Genomic DNA, 16,673 nt, shown 5'->3' on the forward strand with positions numbered 1-16,673 from the left:
TGATGCATAAAAAGCTAAAGAGAACGTTGCGAGATCTTCATGGAATTAGTTGGACTATTAAGACAAAAGTGGAAGTGTCAAAAGATCTTCACTTTATTGTTATAAAAATTTTATAGCATCCACCAATGCTACTACAAAACTGACAACGATCGATAGAGGTCGAGTTGAAGCACTTTAGCACAAACATTTTGTTTTTGTCCAAACAATCGTGAACCTGTATTTGTCACGGTTAATAAAAAGACATCTGCTGTTGACTATTTACATTATCGTTCGGCAAATAATGGCGATCCTGCAAACGAAAGATCGTTCGATGTTGTGTAACATAAAGCTATAAAGAGAAGCCGCCATTACCGAAGGTCACCACCAAGTGTTTTCAACTGCTCAATAATCCATCCACCCTCTACACAGCTAAGTGCACTGACCTTATAGGCACACCTTCTAGCCGCCCAAACGCCACATGGTGGCACAAGGCGTAGGAAATTATGCACATTATGCAGAGCAGCAGCACCACGCACCACTGTTTATGTTGGGTGTTAGGGGGTTTTCGGAGTCCCATTCTCGGGTGTGGGTGAAGTTGGTAATTAAATCTTAATGCACACACGCACACAGCGGTAAGATCTGGTGGGTTGTTACGGTTCGCTGCTCTGCTAGAACAAAACTCGCCTTAGAAACACATCTGCAGCGGGTGTGATATTAGCTTGATGATGGTGTTGATGATAATGCAAGGGAGTTCTTCATCCACGGTTGTCGGTGTGTCAGCATAATAAACTGTTTGTTTTTATTATTTTTTTTTTCGGTGGAACATAACAATCATGCTCCACGCTTTAAGCGTTCAACACGCCTCAGTTGAAGCTTCCTCAACTAAAATACTAATTACCTTAACAGGGCTCTGGCCACCAGAAACGCCGTTAAGCGTTAGTTTTCAATTACGATTTATATTTTGCTCTTTGGGAGGGGAGGGAAGTCTCCAAGGCAGTCCAAGGGTGACTTTGGAGACATCAGACGAGACGAGACGAGTGTTGTGAGCTTTCAACATACACTCGAATCTAATACGATCTCGTTTGATCGAGGTTAAACACCCACACGTGCAATGAGCGTAAAGCTTCGCATTAACGAGGGCCCCCGGACCTACTGCCAAACTCCACAACTCCACACCAAACATCAGTCTTGAATAGTATGTTTCGCGTTTGCGTCTAAATGAAGTTCACCCGCGCTCCACAATAATAATGGGTCAGCCAGATAGCATCATTTAATCCGTTTTGTGAAGGGTGTGTCTGTCGTCTACCACCGTTGTTCGGCTCTCCTTTGTAAGCAGCATAAATGCGAGAGAAAGCCAAAAATTTTCGTACGTACAGTAAGGTAGAGGAGCCCTTGCCGGGCTGCTTCCGTAACAGAGTACCCGGGACGTGGTCTAATTCCACGTTTTATGACAGTGAACCTGAAAAGGCGTACGAATATGTATGATGTGCTCAGCATTCGTTTTTTTGTGTTTTCGGGAGGGAGGGTGGGGGTGGGGGAGGAGAGTTCCGCTGGGGTTCTCGTGGATGATTTACGAGCATTCCGTTTCGGTGCGTTTGGCTGCCCGTTTGTCTTTTACTACCCTACCGCTCTGGACCACGCGGTCCCTTCGCAATGCAAAAGAAAGGTTCTGGATTGTGTTTCATCCGCGTGCACACGCTCACGATCCCCAACGAAATAACTGTCCCGGTGGTTTTGGGTGATGCTTGTCTGGGGCGTGCCCTGGAGACAGGTCACGTGATCAAATAAACATTAAAGTGAAAGGAGCATATTTCGCATATTTTGTGTACGTGAACCCAAAGTGAGTTGTGGTCAGGTATTTCGCATCTTCTATCCAATTAACGTGTCCCTTTTTTTTTGGAGGGCAAATCGTGTAATTGATTAGCACAAACGGGGCTGCCCGTTCAAATTCGTGGACTGCCTGTTCCGTCATTAGACGTTTAATATTTTGACTTCACACGGAGTCCCACGACTGTGCCGCTTGGAATCCGTCGAGTTCTAAGCAAAATCGTGCTGGGACGATTTAATTGGTGAAACGTTACGCCCCGAAAGCGTCCACTTAGAGATGGTGTCGATGATAAGGGATGCCTAGCTGTCGCTTCAGTGCTAGGTATCTATGAAATTAGACATTTAGATACAAGACAGTGAAAGGATAGGAATCTTTACAAACAGAGAAGGTCGAAGGTCCAAAAACACGAAACCTACTATCCTTCAATCAACCCACAGTAAACGATACTACCTGATGCGGGGTGTTTTTGTGGAGTAAGTAAGACATGACAGTTTGCTTATTAAAAAAACAAAAATGTCCAAATAGAAGGAACATGTTATGCGATCATGTTACTCGCCCGATCCCTTATCTTGATCATCTTCGATCACAAACGCTCCATACACCCGCATGACGACGGGGCTGACTCACACGAGATTCGATTACGGGCATCGCCATTTTTTGTTTCCCCCGCCTGTCCCAGCCCAGAAGCAACAGCTGTCATTCCTCTAAATCGGACAAGTACGTCAGGGCGACAGGGTCCAGGTTAAGGTCGATTTTGAAACCCCTCCTAATGGTGCTCACCTTCGTTGCGGAGGTTCCGAGAGGGCTAAGGCCTAATCGGATGCAGAATTGCTCACACTGCATGGCGGCAACCCACGCATTCGAATGGTTTATTAATGCAAATTTGCCGATCACTTCACCGTGTTTGTACGTGTGTGCGTGCGTACGATGCGCGCACTAGTGAAGCTGTCATCTGGACCCTTTCTTATGGACAGACCTTCCACCAGCCACAGTACACATTCGGAAGCAATTAGTCATCATTACCACCACCGCCACATGCTTTGGCGTTGGAGTTTGGTGGGTAAAATTAACGCCCAACAGCTGTGGCGCAGTAAAGAAACTCTCCCAGTTGAGCAGAAATAGTTTTCCTTGCTCAGTGCCTTGCCATTCTTAACTTTGAAACTGTTTTAGCACAACAAAAACCACACGTTGGCGTCCCGTGAAACGCTAAACTCTATCTCTACGTCGAGACTAGATACTACACCGAGAGCACAACTGTGCTGACCTTCGAATGGGATGAACGAACGAACGGCATGCCACTGTCCCGCTTCATTTCTGCTCCCTGCTATCTGTGATGAAAATAGAAAAGAAAAACATTTTCTTTTTCTCTCGCGTGACATTCCGTATCCTTTGCGATTTTTCCTCCCTCGTTGGTCACAGCCAACAAACGGAAACAACCACCCGTGTTGACTGGTAGAATGGTGAAGGATGGCGTCATCCTTACTGGTGGATGACCTAATTTTGCTTCCTGCGACGAACGTGTCCCTGCGTCGCGGCACCTTTAGAGGGCTAGAATTTATTGGAGTACAGCTATCGGGACGCATGGGAATGTGTACACGAAGCATTATTACTTGTACAAGCTATCTGCGAATTTACTGGCCTGCTCCAGAACTGTGAATGTATTATTTTTCATGCTGCTTTCAATGAAATGTTGTTGGAACTTGATGAGATAAATTTTGAACGTGTCTCTTTCTTGTGGAATGTGGATTCCTCCAACAGTCATCCGTGTTGGGGCGTCGTTTCCGGTCCCGCACTTTTGATATTGTTTATCTACGGAAACCGGAAGCAGATGCATTTGGGTGAGATATTGGACGCTTTTTGGTTTTAGGTAAATTTTCCCCACAGGCTGACTTCCGTTGCTCCAAACTACCGTTGCCCAGCATGAAATAAGATACCTAAAGGGAGCAGAAATGGAGCTCGAATTCTTTCCCTGTTCCATCTTTAAATGGTTAAAGTTAGCCAGTTGCTTACACAGGCTGGGCATGTTGGACGGAGTCGCGCGGTTAAGTTATGATGTTTTGCTTAACCGTACCAGCAAAGCAGTACCGTGGGTAGAACAGATCGGAAAGCATCAGTAGCACGTGTTACGCTGGACAGTCCCACCAACCGCTTTTTGATGCATTATTCAGCGGTGTTTGCCTTTTTTAACGCGTCGTCTACTCTTGATTCTCTTCCATCGTTCCATGTCTTCTCCGCTGTTTGTCTATTCCGTCAATGTTTCGATGCTACGAAACTTTGTTGGCAAGCTGTTTTTGCTTTTACTTCCCTCCAGTGCCATATTTTTGGTTCTGATTTGAGGCCCACCACGTGGTTCCGGCTACGTTACACCACTGACTTATATGTAGCCAATTAACAAAATTGTTGTTAATTGTTTCGATCAATTACACTCAGGGCTGGGGAAGAGGGGCCTGGAATGAATTGAAGATGGCCGGTGGTCTTGTTGCTTTAGTCTTGCCCCAAACAAAACAAATAAGATAGACTTTGTTGCCTCGCTTTTAGGGAGGTGCCTCTATCACGGCTCTTTATCGAAGGCCGTAGAGCTAAACGATGAGGAAGAGACGCACATCGATTAAGCTGCTTTTATTTAGATATGAGGAAGCATTACAATTGGAAACTCCTATACCTTAGCTAGAGGATTGGATACAGGAGGAGAATCAATATTATTCTTGCGACTCTATTGTATTGCGTTTAATGATATCTGAGGAACTCTCCTATGGGGATTTTTGAGACGATGATACTTCCTCTAGGCTTTACGACTTACTAGGTCCCGGCGGCTATCTGATATCTGGCTTACCAGACTTGCTGATACCAGACCAGTTGGATACTAAATCCTCACTTTGTCAAGGATTTTAATCAGTTTGCCCCTAACAATACTACTTCTCTTAGCTTCATAACATCTGCAAAAGGTTAATTGTACTTCCGAAGATCCCATACATAATTTTTGGACACGTTTCTAGTTACCGGATACCTTGCCAATTATATTAACAAAATAACTCATAAACATCCGACCTTATAATGGAACATTTTATACTCCTACTAATAACCCACAACTAACGTAGTTTGATCGTTTCGTGCAATAATAGACGACAACGTCACCTTTATTTTTAAAGCACACAAACACCCGGTCACCACCATAAAGGAAGTTAATATCCTGCAAAAAAGCCGTTTCATGTCTTACATGCCCGTCCCAGGCACAAGATAAAAATCACCCCGCAATTTTATTTTCCGTAGAAAATATTGATCTTGTGTAGTAACAACAGATGACGTGCGCTCGCAACGCTACTACCGCGTCAGCCGTGGCATTGTTTATCGCATGTTCACTTAATGTCAAAACAATCAAGTCCTGCTGGTACGGTAGGGTAGGCCATTTGGTTTTTGGCGCTTGGAAGTCCCGGAGAATCCGCATCTGACTTTAAAGTAAGTGTGTGATTTGTAGTGTGTTGATCTGAGTTTAAATCTGTAGCTTACTTAGGCGTACATTATATAAAATCCACCAAAGACCATTGAGAAGGTGACATCATCAGCAGTGCAAGTTCATTCCATTGGCACCATTCCATGGATTCTATTTTGCAGGATACCCAAGACCGCGAATGAAACTAAACCAGTTTCTCCCTGGTCCTGTACCAATTAAACTAAGCGAAACGACCTTGTCCTCTGAGTTTTTTTCCTTGTTGCACTCCTCCCATAACCATCCCCTTTCGCGCTTTTGCTCTCCTATCCCTTGGGGAAAATAGTTTGCATGCAACCCATAATAATTTCATTACGCTCGTCCTGACCATTCTAGCCATGCCTAGATGTCTGACTGTGTGTGTGTGTGTGTGTGTGTGTGTGTGTGTGTTTGCGAACACAAGGACGAGCCAGATACCGATGCACTCTGGGAAATTTAAATCAACCGGCGAGAGTTCGTTTAGACGCTCTAGACGCGCTCGGAACCGACGACACTCTGTCTGGTGTTCGAGGAGTTCGCGTGGCACGGATCGTTACCGTGGCACGTACCCCGGGGGTCAATGTTGCGCTGTGATTCATCCAATAGTTTCACCACCGCTAGTCCAGCGGGTCGAAATGGTGTAGGAAAAATGTGCGAATGACGTGATGTATCCTCCAAATGGTTCTGGAAGTGAACGGTAAACGGCGAGGGAATCTGAAACAGGCCACCCTTACGACTCGGAAGGTCATTTTGCGGAATGATGCGATATCTTTGGATCCCATCGTTAATCCAGGGAGGGGCGAGCATGACTCATAATTATGAGTGCTTTTTGGAGAGTGGCACTGATAGTTCGGAATGGTTGATGGGAAAGAGAGATTTCGAGTTTATTATGTTTGTTTCTTAGAAATTGTGAAGAGCTTTGGGCGAGTTCTCTGCGGGGGCGATTACAAGTAGTTTAACAACATTTAAATGGAAAGGTCATACAAAGGTAAATTATGCATTGGTGAAACTCTCTCAAACAACTGCTTCGACTGCTGAAGATTTAAATGCTTATTTCTCTTTTAGGTTTTACTCATAATTCTTACAAATGCATCAAAATGATTGTCTCAAATTTCTCCTAAACTGCAAACACTTACTAGGCCCCAAGCGAACCAAAAAATGCTTTGATTGAAAACGAATCAACCACTTGAAACACTGGCGTTTTTCCTCGCCACGGTAATCACAACAATTTCTCTCGCAAACACGCCTCATCCCGTCTCGTTTGCCTTATTATTAGATGGCAATCAATTTCAATCATCATCTTGATTTCGCGCCACAACCGCCTCCGCCCCGCTCAACTGTCCATTTCCAATCCGCAACACTTAAACTCAATTATCGGCTCAATTAATTATCATCCAAACGGCGGACGCTCGTGCTCAAGATTGTGAGAATGAAGTCGAAAAAAGAATTAAATAACACTTCCCAAGTTAAAGGCAAATGAGTGTGGGGCCCTGGTCGCGTCAAGAACCGTCAATAATTTACTCGCGCGCACGCGAATGCTCGGTACAGGGAAGCCAACTATCGATTGACTCATTAACAGACGCTTAAGCTGTCGGGGAATGATCTCGAAACGATCGATGAAGGCGATGAGGACCAAGCGATCGGGATCAAGTGTGGGATGATCGCCAAGATCAGTCGATTGAATTGACGAGTTAACATTAACGTCACGGAATCGTGGTGCGTACCCCACAGTTGCTTTTGTTTATTGTCCGGCGAAAGACATTTTTAAATGTGCTGAGAAGTTCTTCAATTTCTTCAACGATCAACGGGCCTTGGATGTTTTCTATCCTAATGGAAACAATATGTAGACTTGAGCGTCATACAACTTGAAGTCACGCTTATAGATATTTGTAAAGCTCCTGGTTAGCTCATCCCTAGAATAGGTTTCTGGACATCGTGTTTCTTGATCACGAAAGCACAACATATTTAAAAATCGTGCCCAATCGACACCTTCCCGCTGTGAGACCTTCTTACCTATCACGATCACGCAGCCATGTGTGCATACTAGAACAATGTGACAATAAATGTATGATAAGGCAACTCGTGCTTCGTTTGCTGGAGATAGCTTCATCATGACATCAGTTAAGAAGATTCCATCGATCACATAAAGCTACTGAACGTGCGAGGGTATCTTTTCTTCTTAAAGACAAAATCTCGGACATTCTCCGTTACTGTCTTTCAACCGTGGTGAGGATGGTGGGACACAGCTCGCATCAATAATTCATTCAACCTGTATCTGATTCCAAGAGGCTTCCCTTTCTCCCGCTTTTTTGCTCATGACCTTCTCTGGAAGAAAGAATCAATCCGGTCAGTTTTACCCATTCTCCCTTCCAGTATATGGACCAGTACGATACATCTTCAAAAGCAAACGACCGCCAACGAATTCATCAGGAAACGTGCAGATTCCATCAGTATTCCAGTGGCGTTGTCACAAAGCTAGCCATTTAACCCGCAGCAACCGGGAGTCCTGCCATCTTCCGCGGGGAAGCCACGATATCGTCGACATACTATCATCGAGAATGTAGTCATCGGGCTGGGATCTGTGGGCTGTGGACAATACCTTATTTGGTGTCAAGTGAATGGCGCCATTAAATCATATTATCCCTTTCCCACACACACGCACATGTTCATGTGTCAGTCAGTCAGCTTGGAATGACATTTCGGACGACACCGAGCCACAACTAACGGTGACAAGAAATCTTGGCAGATAAACGGGTTTGGGAAGGCAGAAGATATGAACCTTTAATATTATCATTCACTATCACTTCTTCGAGCCTTTTGAAGTCTTGTCGTGAAGGTTTACCCAGCGTACGCGTATCGTTTCTCCAAAAATCCAGTCCAGACGACGTTGTTTCAGCACATTTTTCTGAATGCCAATCATTGTCTGGAGGGCCCATCCAAGTCTTCCACACGAACGTGCAGTGCAGGAAAATTCAATCACGTCCTTACCGAGCATCAGGAATTCTACGGCCACTCGGGAAAACTCGTCCACCGGTCCGATTCTCTGAATTCGCCACACAATTAACGGCACTTTCCTTCACTTCAGCCTGTTTATAAACGGTTACCGGTTCGATTGACATTTAATCGATATACCGCGATTACTGCACGGGACAATGGCGAGCCTACTGCCGACTGATTTGTACGCCTTGGTGTCTGACGCTCTGCCCGAAACAACAACACGACGATCGTTGTCCAAACAGCGATGGCCCTCGCTTGAACCAGCGTGAAAGTAAGTAACATAGTCATAGGAGAAAAAAAAACGCGCACCACCACGGAACATAAACTACACGACAATAACTTCATTTGCATTTCGGCGCAACAAGGGACCTGGGCAAGACACCCAAAAATCAACCAACAAAAAAAAAAAGAAGCCGGTTCCGGTGGTTGGTTTTAATTTATTGTATGATAATTTGGTCTGTCTCAAAAATTCTCCCCACAAATAAAAAAAGACAAAAGAAAGAACGTGCGTACCGGCGGCTGCTGACCTCAAAACGAGCACGGTACTACGACATGCGGTTGGGGACGCTCTGGATGTTGTTGTCGCTGGACATTGTCCTTCACCTTACATGGAGATTACGCCACGTTTCTCGCGATACCCGCAGGAGAAAGCAAACCTCCAAAAATGCTTCTGACGCGCATGAACCTCTACCTCTTGCTGGAGAGTTCAAGTTTTAAGAGTTCCCGCTGGAAGAACCCTCCGTTAACTTGATGCTCGCTCTAGTTGACAACTGCGCGAGCTCTCAACGGCACAATCAATCGCAATCCAAATACGGAACGACCCGACTGAACAGGTTTTTGTGTATTGTTTTTATCCAAATATGGCAAATTTGGTCGATCGCGAGGTGCATTTTCGTTGATGCGTTCTCGTTGCGTTTTCCCGCCCAAACAAGGAAGGTCCGAAATGGGCCATTGTGATCGGGAAACGAGTGACAACTGCATGCTTACGAATATAAACAGTCTTATCAAGATGGCTGCACTTTTTATTTAGATGTGATTCCGAGGCGAGGCTTCTTGGCGAAGGAATTCTGAAAATATTTCAATCTAGAATGTCAACAAAAAGCGGGTTCAAATATGACTTCATGAAGTTCTCATCGTGCAGCCTTTACATCTGGAGCATGTAAACGTCGCCCAGTTAATTGCAATTACCTTGCACAGCTCGACTGTCGAGTTCCCTTAATGTGGGCGCTTCGTGTCACGCTTGCGGAGTGTCGATTGACCAATTGACCTCCCTCGCGGCAAGATACCGTCGGCCATACGTATACATACGCGCGCACAGTATGTAAACCGGTCAATCGGACGCACTGGCGAAGCGTCATCGCAAATAGACGAACTTTTTTGACAACAACGTTGAGGTTACTGGTGCCCATTAAGTCATCGGCGATAGTAAACAATGTCGCACCGTGGCGCGCGGCATTCTCGAATCTTAGTAGCAATCCGTAACCCCGCTGATGTCATGTCTGTAACGCACACACACGCACCGGTTGATTCGGTTCGGAGGATGCCTGGCACACACTCGTCCAACAAGATGTCCTTCGGTGTTTTCGGTGCTAGCAGGTCGTGGGTTGGGTCGTAAAAATGGGCGACCTTGATGCTGATGCTGGGCGATCGTAAATAACAATACCACCACACTGGCGCATCAAATAAAATGCCTTCTTCAAAGGCACAGCATACAGCGAGAGAAGGGAAATAGGGGCAAAACCTAGAACACGTTGTTGTGATCTCTCTATCTCTCTATTGTTTCTACGCCCAAAAAACACTGACACCAAGCAAAGTCTTCGCCAGCAGTAAACATTTGCGCGATCGACAAATGCTTTCGAGGGTGATGATTTCATGCAAAAACAATCACCCGCTCGCGCGCGCATAGAATAGTCTCGGTGGACACGATTACGACATCGCGGCTCTCCGTCGCTCTATTTGATCACAGGTTTTTTTATTTTTAAAATTCGAATAAATAATCATTCGGCCTAAACTGCCTGTGTCCCTGGACGGTGGAACGGCTGAGTACGAGACCTCGACTTCCGAATCCAAAACCCCCTATCATTGGCTGGGTCTTGGTGATGTGGAAAGTAGAAGAAAACGAACCACACATCAGCACACTATCGTCTGAGCATCGTCGCCATCGCATCTTTAACTTCGTCCCAGAAATGACGCGAGAAACTGAGCCTGATGTTCGGGAGGGAAGCAGGCCCAAAAAATCAACAATAATTTTATGACCACATATAATATTGCGCGAGTATATGGGGAAATTTAATTGCACAACCGCACCCCTTTCGTTCCTTCCGTGCCTCGATCTTTCCAGCCATACGCAAAACGTGCCACTTTTTGTGTAAATAAATCGAGATGCTGATCGGTTTTGGTTGCAGCCTGAAGCATTCCAGCACAATCGCGTCATGTCGCTAACTTTAATTGACCCTTGGAAAAATTATGAAATTAACGTCCGAGTCCATGAGGTGCACCACACTCGGGTTTTCGGTTCATTTTGGTCTAATGTTTTGTTTGGCTTACCTTATAGCTTGTTCCAGCAATATTTATGCTTTTCTTCCTCACCAAAATACTACAATTTCGCCGTTGAATTCGTTGATAGCACCCTACCAGAGAGCACTTCACCAGTGACCGATCGTTTCGGATGAGTTTATTTTTAGAGTCGCGAAAAGTGGTGACTTTAGCACCAGTCAAAACGTGCTCCGAAATTGACTTCGTTTTGGTTTTTTGCTATGTTGACGAATGGGACGATGATCTATATGCCGTACGGTGGATATAAAACGCACGCACTTTTCACTAGCGCGATGAAAACACTCCGAATTTACACACTGAAAACTTCACTTTCACACACACACGCACCGAGGAGCTGAAATAGAGGAAGAAAATTCGATGACACGTTCGGGGCACGTTTAAATTTAGCTTTTTAATTTTAAAGTGCAATTTTTCTATCTGAAAATGCTCACAAGAAGTTCAGTCAAATGATGTGAAAGACAAAATAAGAGCGTCCTTTCTTATACAAAAATTAGATATTTTTTTGGAAAAATTTAAAACTGCACCTAAATCGACCAACGACAATATAAACAAGATTGAGAACCACACGCTCTTGCCAAGACGAGTTGAAAACAACATAAAAATACATAAAAATACACACAAAACAAACACCAAATCATACACAGCCACTACTCAACACGTCAGTAGACAACAATGAACCACTTTGGCTTTGGTCGTCTTTTTTTTTGCGGTACGACGAAAATAACAACCACCAAGAACAACACCAACCGAGAGTCACTAAAACACCCGATCCGCCCACACACACAATCTGGTTGGGATGCTGCGCCAGTCCATGCTTGCTGCTATGAATCGGACAACAAATCTGCACGCAACACCCTCCCACGGTTGAGGATATTTCCGATTTTCACACTGTGTTTTCTTTGTCGGGTTCTTTCGAATTTTCTTCGGGGTAAATTCGCGTGTTTGTTTTTCGAGCATTTGTGTGCGAAATGTACATGCGAGTCTGCTTCCCTCTGCAAACCGTCTTAAACGGACGTTTTCTAACACAACTGAACAGTTCTTACGCCTTTTGCGACGACCAGCCGGTAGCGAATGTAAAGCGCAACTGTTCCGATGCGCGCTGCTCCGGACCGCGTGCACTTTTCGCGCGCGTAGTTTTCAAATGAACACACGGCGTGAGTGGTTGGAACGTGTTCATTTTCGATTCGTTTGTGTTCCCAGGGTACAGAAGCGAGTGAAGCTCGATAGTTGGTTTAATAAGGTGTAATTGATAATAACTATTCCTATTCCTAGCTCCCAGTAGATTCGAGTAAACCGAAAAAAGGAGTCCTCAGTTGGTGTGTAATTTAACGGTGACTCAATTGTGCTCTTTTTCTATCATTTTTTGTTTTCCTTACCGTTTCTGCTTGTGGGACAGACCTTTTATTAATCTGATATCTGATCTGATATAAAGCACTAATGGAAGGCAAACATAAAAAAATTGATAATCTTGAAGATATTCATTCATTTTAAGCAGAAATGCTACCGGAATGCTTGTACATACTAACAGATAACTTGAATTAAACCAAAGAGAACTAAACTCAAAACAAGACCAGTTCGAACACAACTTGCTAGGCACTCAATTTTGTTCACTGTGCCACTGGTTCGTTTTTGGAAAAGAAATTCAGCGGTGTCGAACTATCCTCAAGTTAGTTTCAACCATTTAGCATTTGTTTTACATAACTGTATATGTTTATGAGTTTTTATGTGTATGTAAATTCTTTGTTTTAAAAAAATAAAAGGTAAGTAAAATATAAAACAAAAAATAATAATGAACACTTAATGGAAATTGAGGGAGGGACAATAATCGTTGCGTACCTGTAAGATAAGTAAAAAAAGTAACAAAATAAAAAAAAGTTTAGAAACAATGATAAAATTTAGTAGCTAAAAATATAATAAATAATAGAATAAATTAAAATTTAGAAAAAGTGGAGCTTATATTGTAGAGAATATAACATGTAAAACAAAAGATAATTAAGAAAAACTAAATGGAAATCGAGGAAGAGACAAAATCAGTTACGTAAGTGCAAGATAAGCAAGAAAAACAGCAAAACAAAAAACCTTTAAAAATAATAATAAAATTTCAATAAATTTTTTGAAAAATACAGATTTTCCACAAATTATTTAATAGCCAAAAAATAAATAAAAGTGGGGCTCAGCAAATTGATACAAGGGAAACATCCTGTTACTTTCATTGCTATTTTGGTAGCACGAAAAAAATTCTTAAAACCACATCCCATCACTTACTGCTATACCACCGTTATGGAAAACTTGTTTTAGTTTTAAAGTTTTTTCTTGATGCATGCATACAGGTGAGTAATGAATTTTCCGGCCCTAGATAACAAAACACACCTTTCAATCGCATGTAAAGTGACCATTTTTTCTCTTTAATTACCAACATAAACCTTCGGCATATTACACAGGAGGTTAAAAAGTTCATGTGTGGAGGTAATACGAGTTACAAAAAGTTAAAGATTAGTTTGGGATTATCAACATACTTCACCTCAACGATGAATTAATGTTGAATCTTTTCAAGTTTAATGTTCGCCCTATCGCATTTAACCTTCTTTTCCCCTACGTTCGTTCGTTTGGGACGCCCTGGACAGCCTTACGTTTGCCCAAACGTTGATAATGGTAATTTCATTCAATTGAATCATTATCAATCCGGCTTTGTTTACCTACAGCAAACCAAACCAAATCCGAGAGACTGATCGTCTGTACAGCCGATGCGTCTGGCTGGACACAGTCGTCTGGTAGAGCTCGTTGAACGCTACAAGAAGGAGGAGGAATTTATTTTCTGAAAGAAAGCCCACACCAGTACCTTACGGAAGATGAAGACAGTTTTGGTGGTGATATTCGCACGATTGGTGATAGGATATGGCGTTGAAACAGAGGACTACGCCGCACACATTTTGCGGCACGTGAAACCCCAAGTGTCGGAGAAAACACAGGAACAAGCAGCACTGGAAGTTATTGCACGGATCTTGCCCGAACAGCAGGCGCAACAGTTTCGTGTACGAGTCGATAGTACGATGGAAAGAAATTCGTTTCATGTGAGTGTTTTGTACAGCGGAAAGATTACCATATGTAGTTAGTGCTCAATGACCTGATTATACTGTTTTTAAAGGTGTTTAAAGGTGAAGAAGCCTCGGATCCTACCGTAGTACAGATCACAGCATCTAGTGGCGTTGCAGCTACAAAAGCATTCTACCATTATCTGCGATACTGGTGCCGCGTGTTGGTGGCTTGGGAAGGTAGTCAGTTGAATCTGCCACCTGAATTTCCAACGGTTAATGTGAGCGTTAAGGCACCAAGCAGGTAAAATCAGGATTGAGTTACTAATATTGAGGGTCTTCTGTTGGTTACGATCTCTCTCTCTATCTCTATCTCCCTGTCTTAAAGTATCGTGTACTATCAGAACGTGTGTACCTGGTCCTACACCTTCACCTGGTGGAGTTGGCCACAATGGCGCAAACACATCGACTGGATGGCGCTCCAGGGCATAACGCTCAGCTTAGCCCCATTCCAGGAGGATCTCTGGACCGAGGTATATCTCCACTACAATCTCACCCGCGCCCAGATCGATGATCATCTTTCCGGACCCGGATTCTTTGCCTGGCAGCGGATGGGCAACATCCGTGGTTGGGGTGGACCATTAACCACGAACTTCACCCAATTTGCTCGCACCCTGCAACTGCGCACAGTATCCGAAATGCGTCGACTTGGGATGGCTGTAGCATTGCCAGCTTTCGCTGGACATTTACCCGTACAGTTCCGTACGCTGTACCCTAACGTATCATTCGCCAACGTTTCCGTGTGGAATAACTTCCCGCCGCAGTACGCTAGTCCGCTGTTTCTTGATCCCACCGAGTCACTGTTCGCGGAGATTGGATCACGTTTTCTGCAGCGTGCCATCGCTACGTACGGTACCGATCATGTGTACTTTAGTGATCCGTTTAACGAAATTAATCCCGCTCAAACGGGTGGCCGGTACTTGTCGAGTGTGTCCGAGGCAATTTACAGCACAATGACACAAGTCGATCCGGACGCTATCTGGCTGCTGCAGGGCTGGATGTTTGTGAAGAATCCGTTCTGGAGTGATCGTGCTATCAGGTCGTTCCTGTCGGCTGTTCCGCTTGGTCGGATGCTTGTGCTGGATTTACAGTCGGAACAGTATCCTCAGTACGTGCGGACTGCGTCGTACGCTGGACAACCGTTTATCTGGTGCATGTTGAGCAACTTTGGAGGAACTCTCGGGATGCTTGGTTCGGTTGAGAATGTTCATCGAGGTATTCGGGAGGCAAGAAGTAATGGGTCGTACACACTGCTCGGTACAGGGATCACACCCGAAGGAATCAATCAAAACTATGCACTGTACGAGTTTGCCCTTGAGATGGGATGGAATGATGAGCTGGACAGCACGGGGAAATGGTTCGACGAGTATGCTGAGGCTCGCTATTGGAATGATACTGGAGATGGGTTGGAAAAAGCACAACAAGCGTGGAACATCTTCCGTTGTACGGTGTATGCGTTCGAGGGTTTGGAGCTTATGCGTGGAAAGTACACCTTTAACCGTCGTCCAAGCTCTAAAATCAAACCTTGGGTAAGTTCGGAGAACCAGAGATTATTTTGTATTTGATGCCTCACCCATTTTTTGTTGCTTTCAACTTCAGGTATGGTACAACGTGTCCACCTTCAATCAAGGAGTGGATCTACTCTTATCCTTCGCTGAAGAATCTTCTTGCAATCAACTGTGCCAGTATGATATCGTCGATGTAACTCGCCAGTGTCTTCAAAACGTAGCTGACGCACTCTACATAACGCTGATGGATAACTTCAAGAAGCGCAATATTATGCTATTCCGTAAACACTCTTTACTGTTTCAACAATTACTAGCCGATCTCGATCAGCTTCTACTAACTAACAAGCGCTTTCTGCTAGGACCGTGGCTTGAATCAGCCAAATCGTTTGGCGAAACCAACCTCGAGCGCCACAAGTACGAGTATAATGCACGCATCCAGATCACTCTGTGGGGTCCCCAGGGACAGATTGTTGACTACGCCAACAAGCAGTGGGCCGGCATGGTGCAAGTCTTTTTCCTCGCACGGTGGCGTGTGTTTTTCAACGAGCTGGATCAAGCGCTCGTCTCGAACGGGACGATAAATGATTTGAAGATACGGGAAAAAATATTTCGTACCGTTGAGCTACCGTTCGTAACGGACAGAAAGAGGTACGCCACGCAACCGGTGGGGAATCCATTGGGCATTGCAAGAATATTGTACGAGCGGTGGACGAAAATTGTGCCGACTTTGAAGGAAGTACCAGTAAATCCTGCTCGTCGAAAATCGGAGAAACGCCGACGTAATAAATGGTTTGATTAATCTAACCTTTTATCTTTAGCTAGCTTAAGGCTGTTTAATTGAGAAATTAGGCATCTGGTTTCACAGTTTTAGTTGTCTATCCTCTGTCTATATATCTCGACGACTCAATTCTTCTAAAAAACTCTTCTCTTGAGTGTTTGTCTACTGCACATACATGAATCATCTTGATTGTTCTGCATTTAGTGATAGTGGCGGATATAGGGGCGGCCAGGTGGTTACATACAGGGGCGGCCAAATGGTGTAGGCGACAGCGGCCCCGGGCTTCACACGGTTGGATCGGGGTTCAAATTCCATTCGGACCGTTCCCCCATAGTGAGAACTAACTATCCAACTGCGTTGTATCAGCTTGTCTAGTAAGCCATTAGATGGCCGGTGGTGTGATCTAAGTGGTAGTTTAGCCAACAAGTGAGATATCTAATGATGCCAGCCATGAATAACCTAATTAGGA

General features: G+C 44.4%; 4 protein-coding genes across 8 annotated transcripts in view; 1 reads left to right on the forward strand and 3 right to left on the reverse strand.

The window, feature by feature from the left end:
- The window catches only part of LOC126567854 (A disintegrin and metalloproteinase with thrombospondin motifs 1), a 321,278-nt gene that overhangs the window by 193,152 nt on the left and 111,453 nt on the right, over positions 1–16,673 (reverse strand). The gene's annotated exons all lie outside the window — the stretch shown is intronic.
- Positions 1–16,673, reverse strand: part of LOC126568278 (eukaryotic translation initiation factor 3 subunit M) — a 464,890-nt gene that overhangs the window by 90,368 nt on the left and 357,849 nt on the right. The gene's annotated exons all lie outside the window — the stretch shown is intronic.
- Positions 1–16,673, reverse strand: part of LOC126567948 (bestrophin-4) — a 186,412-nt gene that overhangs the window by 44,978 nt on the left and 124,761 nt on the right. The window lies entirely within an intron of this gene.
- Positions 13,676–16,225, forward strand: LOC126567916 (alpha-N-acetylglucosaminidase). Its single transcript, XM_050224279.1, has 4 exons — positions 13,676–13,897; positions 13,972–14,162; positions 14,247–15,447; positions 15,518–16,225. Exons 1-4 carry the CDS (start codon positions 13,676–13,678, stop codon positions 16,223–16,225), a joined length of 2,322 nt encoding a protein of 773 aa, XP_050080236.1.

The sequence above is a fragment of the Anopheles maculipalpis genome, chromosome 2RL, assembly GCF_943734695.1.
Source record: "Anopheles maculipalpis chromosome 2RL, idAnoMacuDA_375_x, whole genome shotgun sequence".
Taxonomy (NCBI): Eukaryota; Metazoa; Arthropoda; class Insecta; order Diptera; family Culicidae; genus Anopheles; species Anopheles maculipalpis.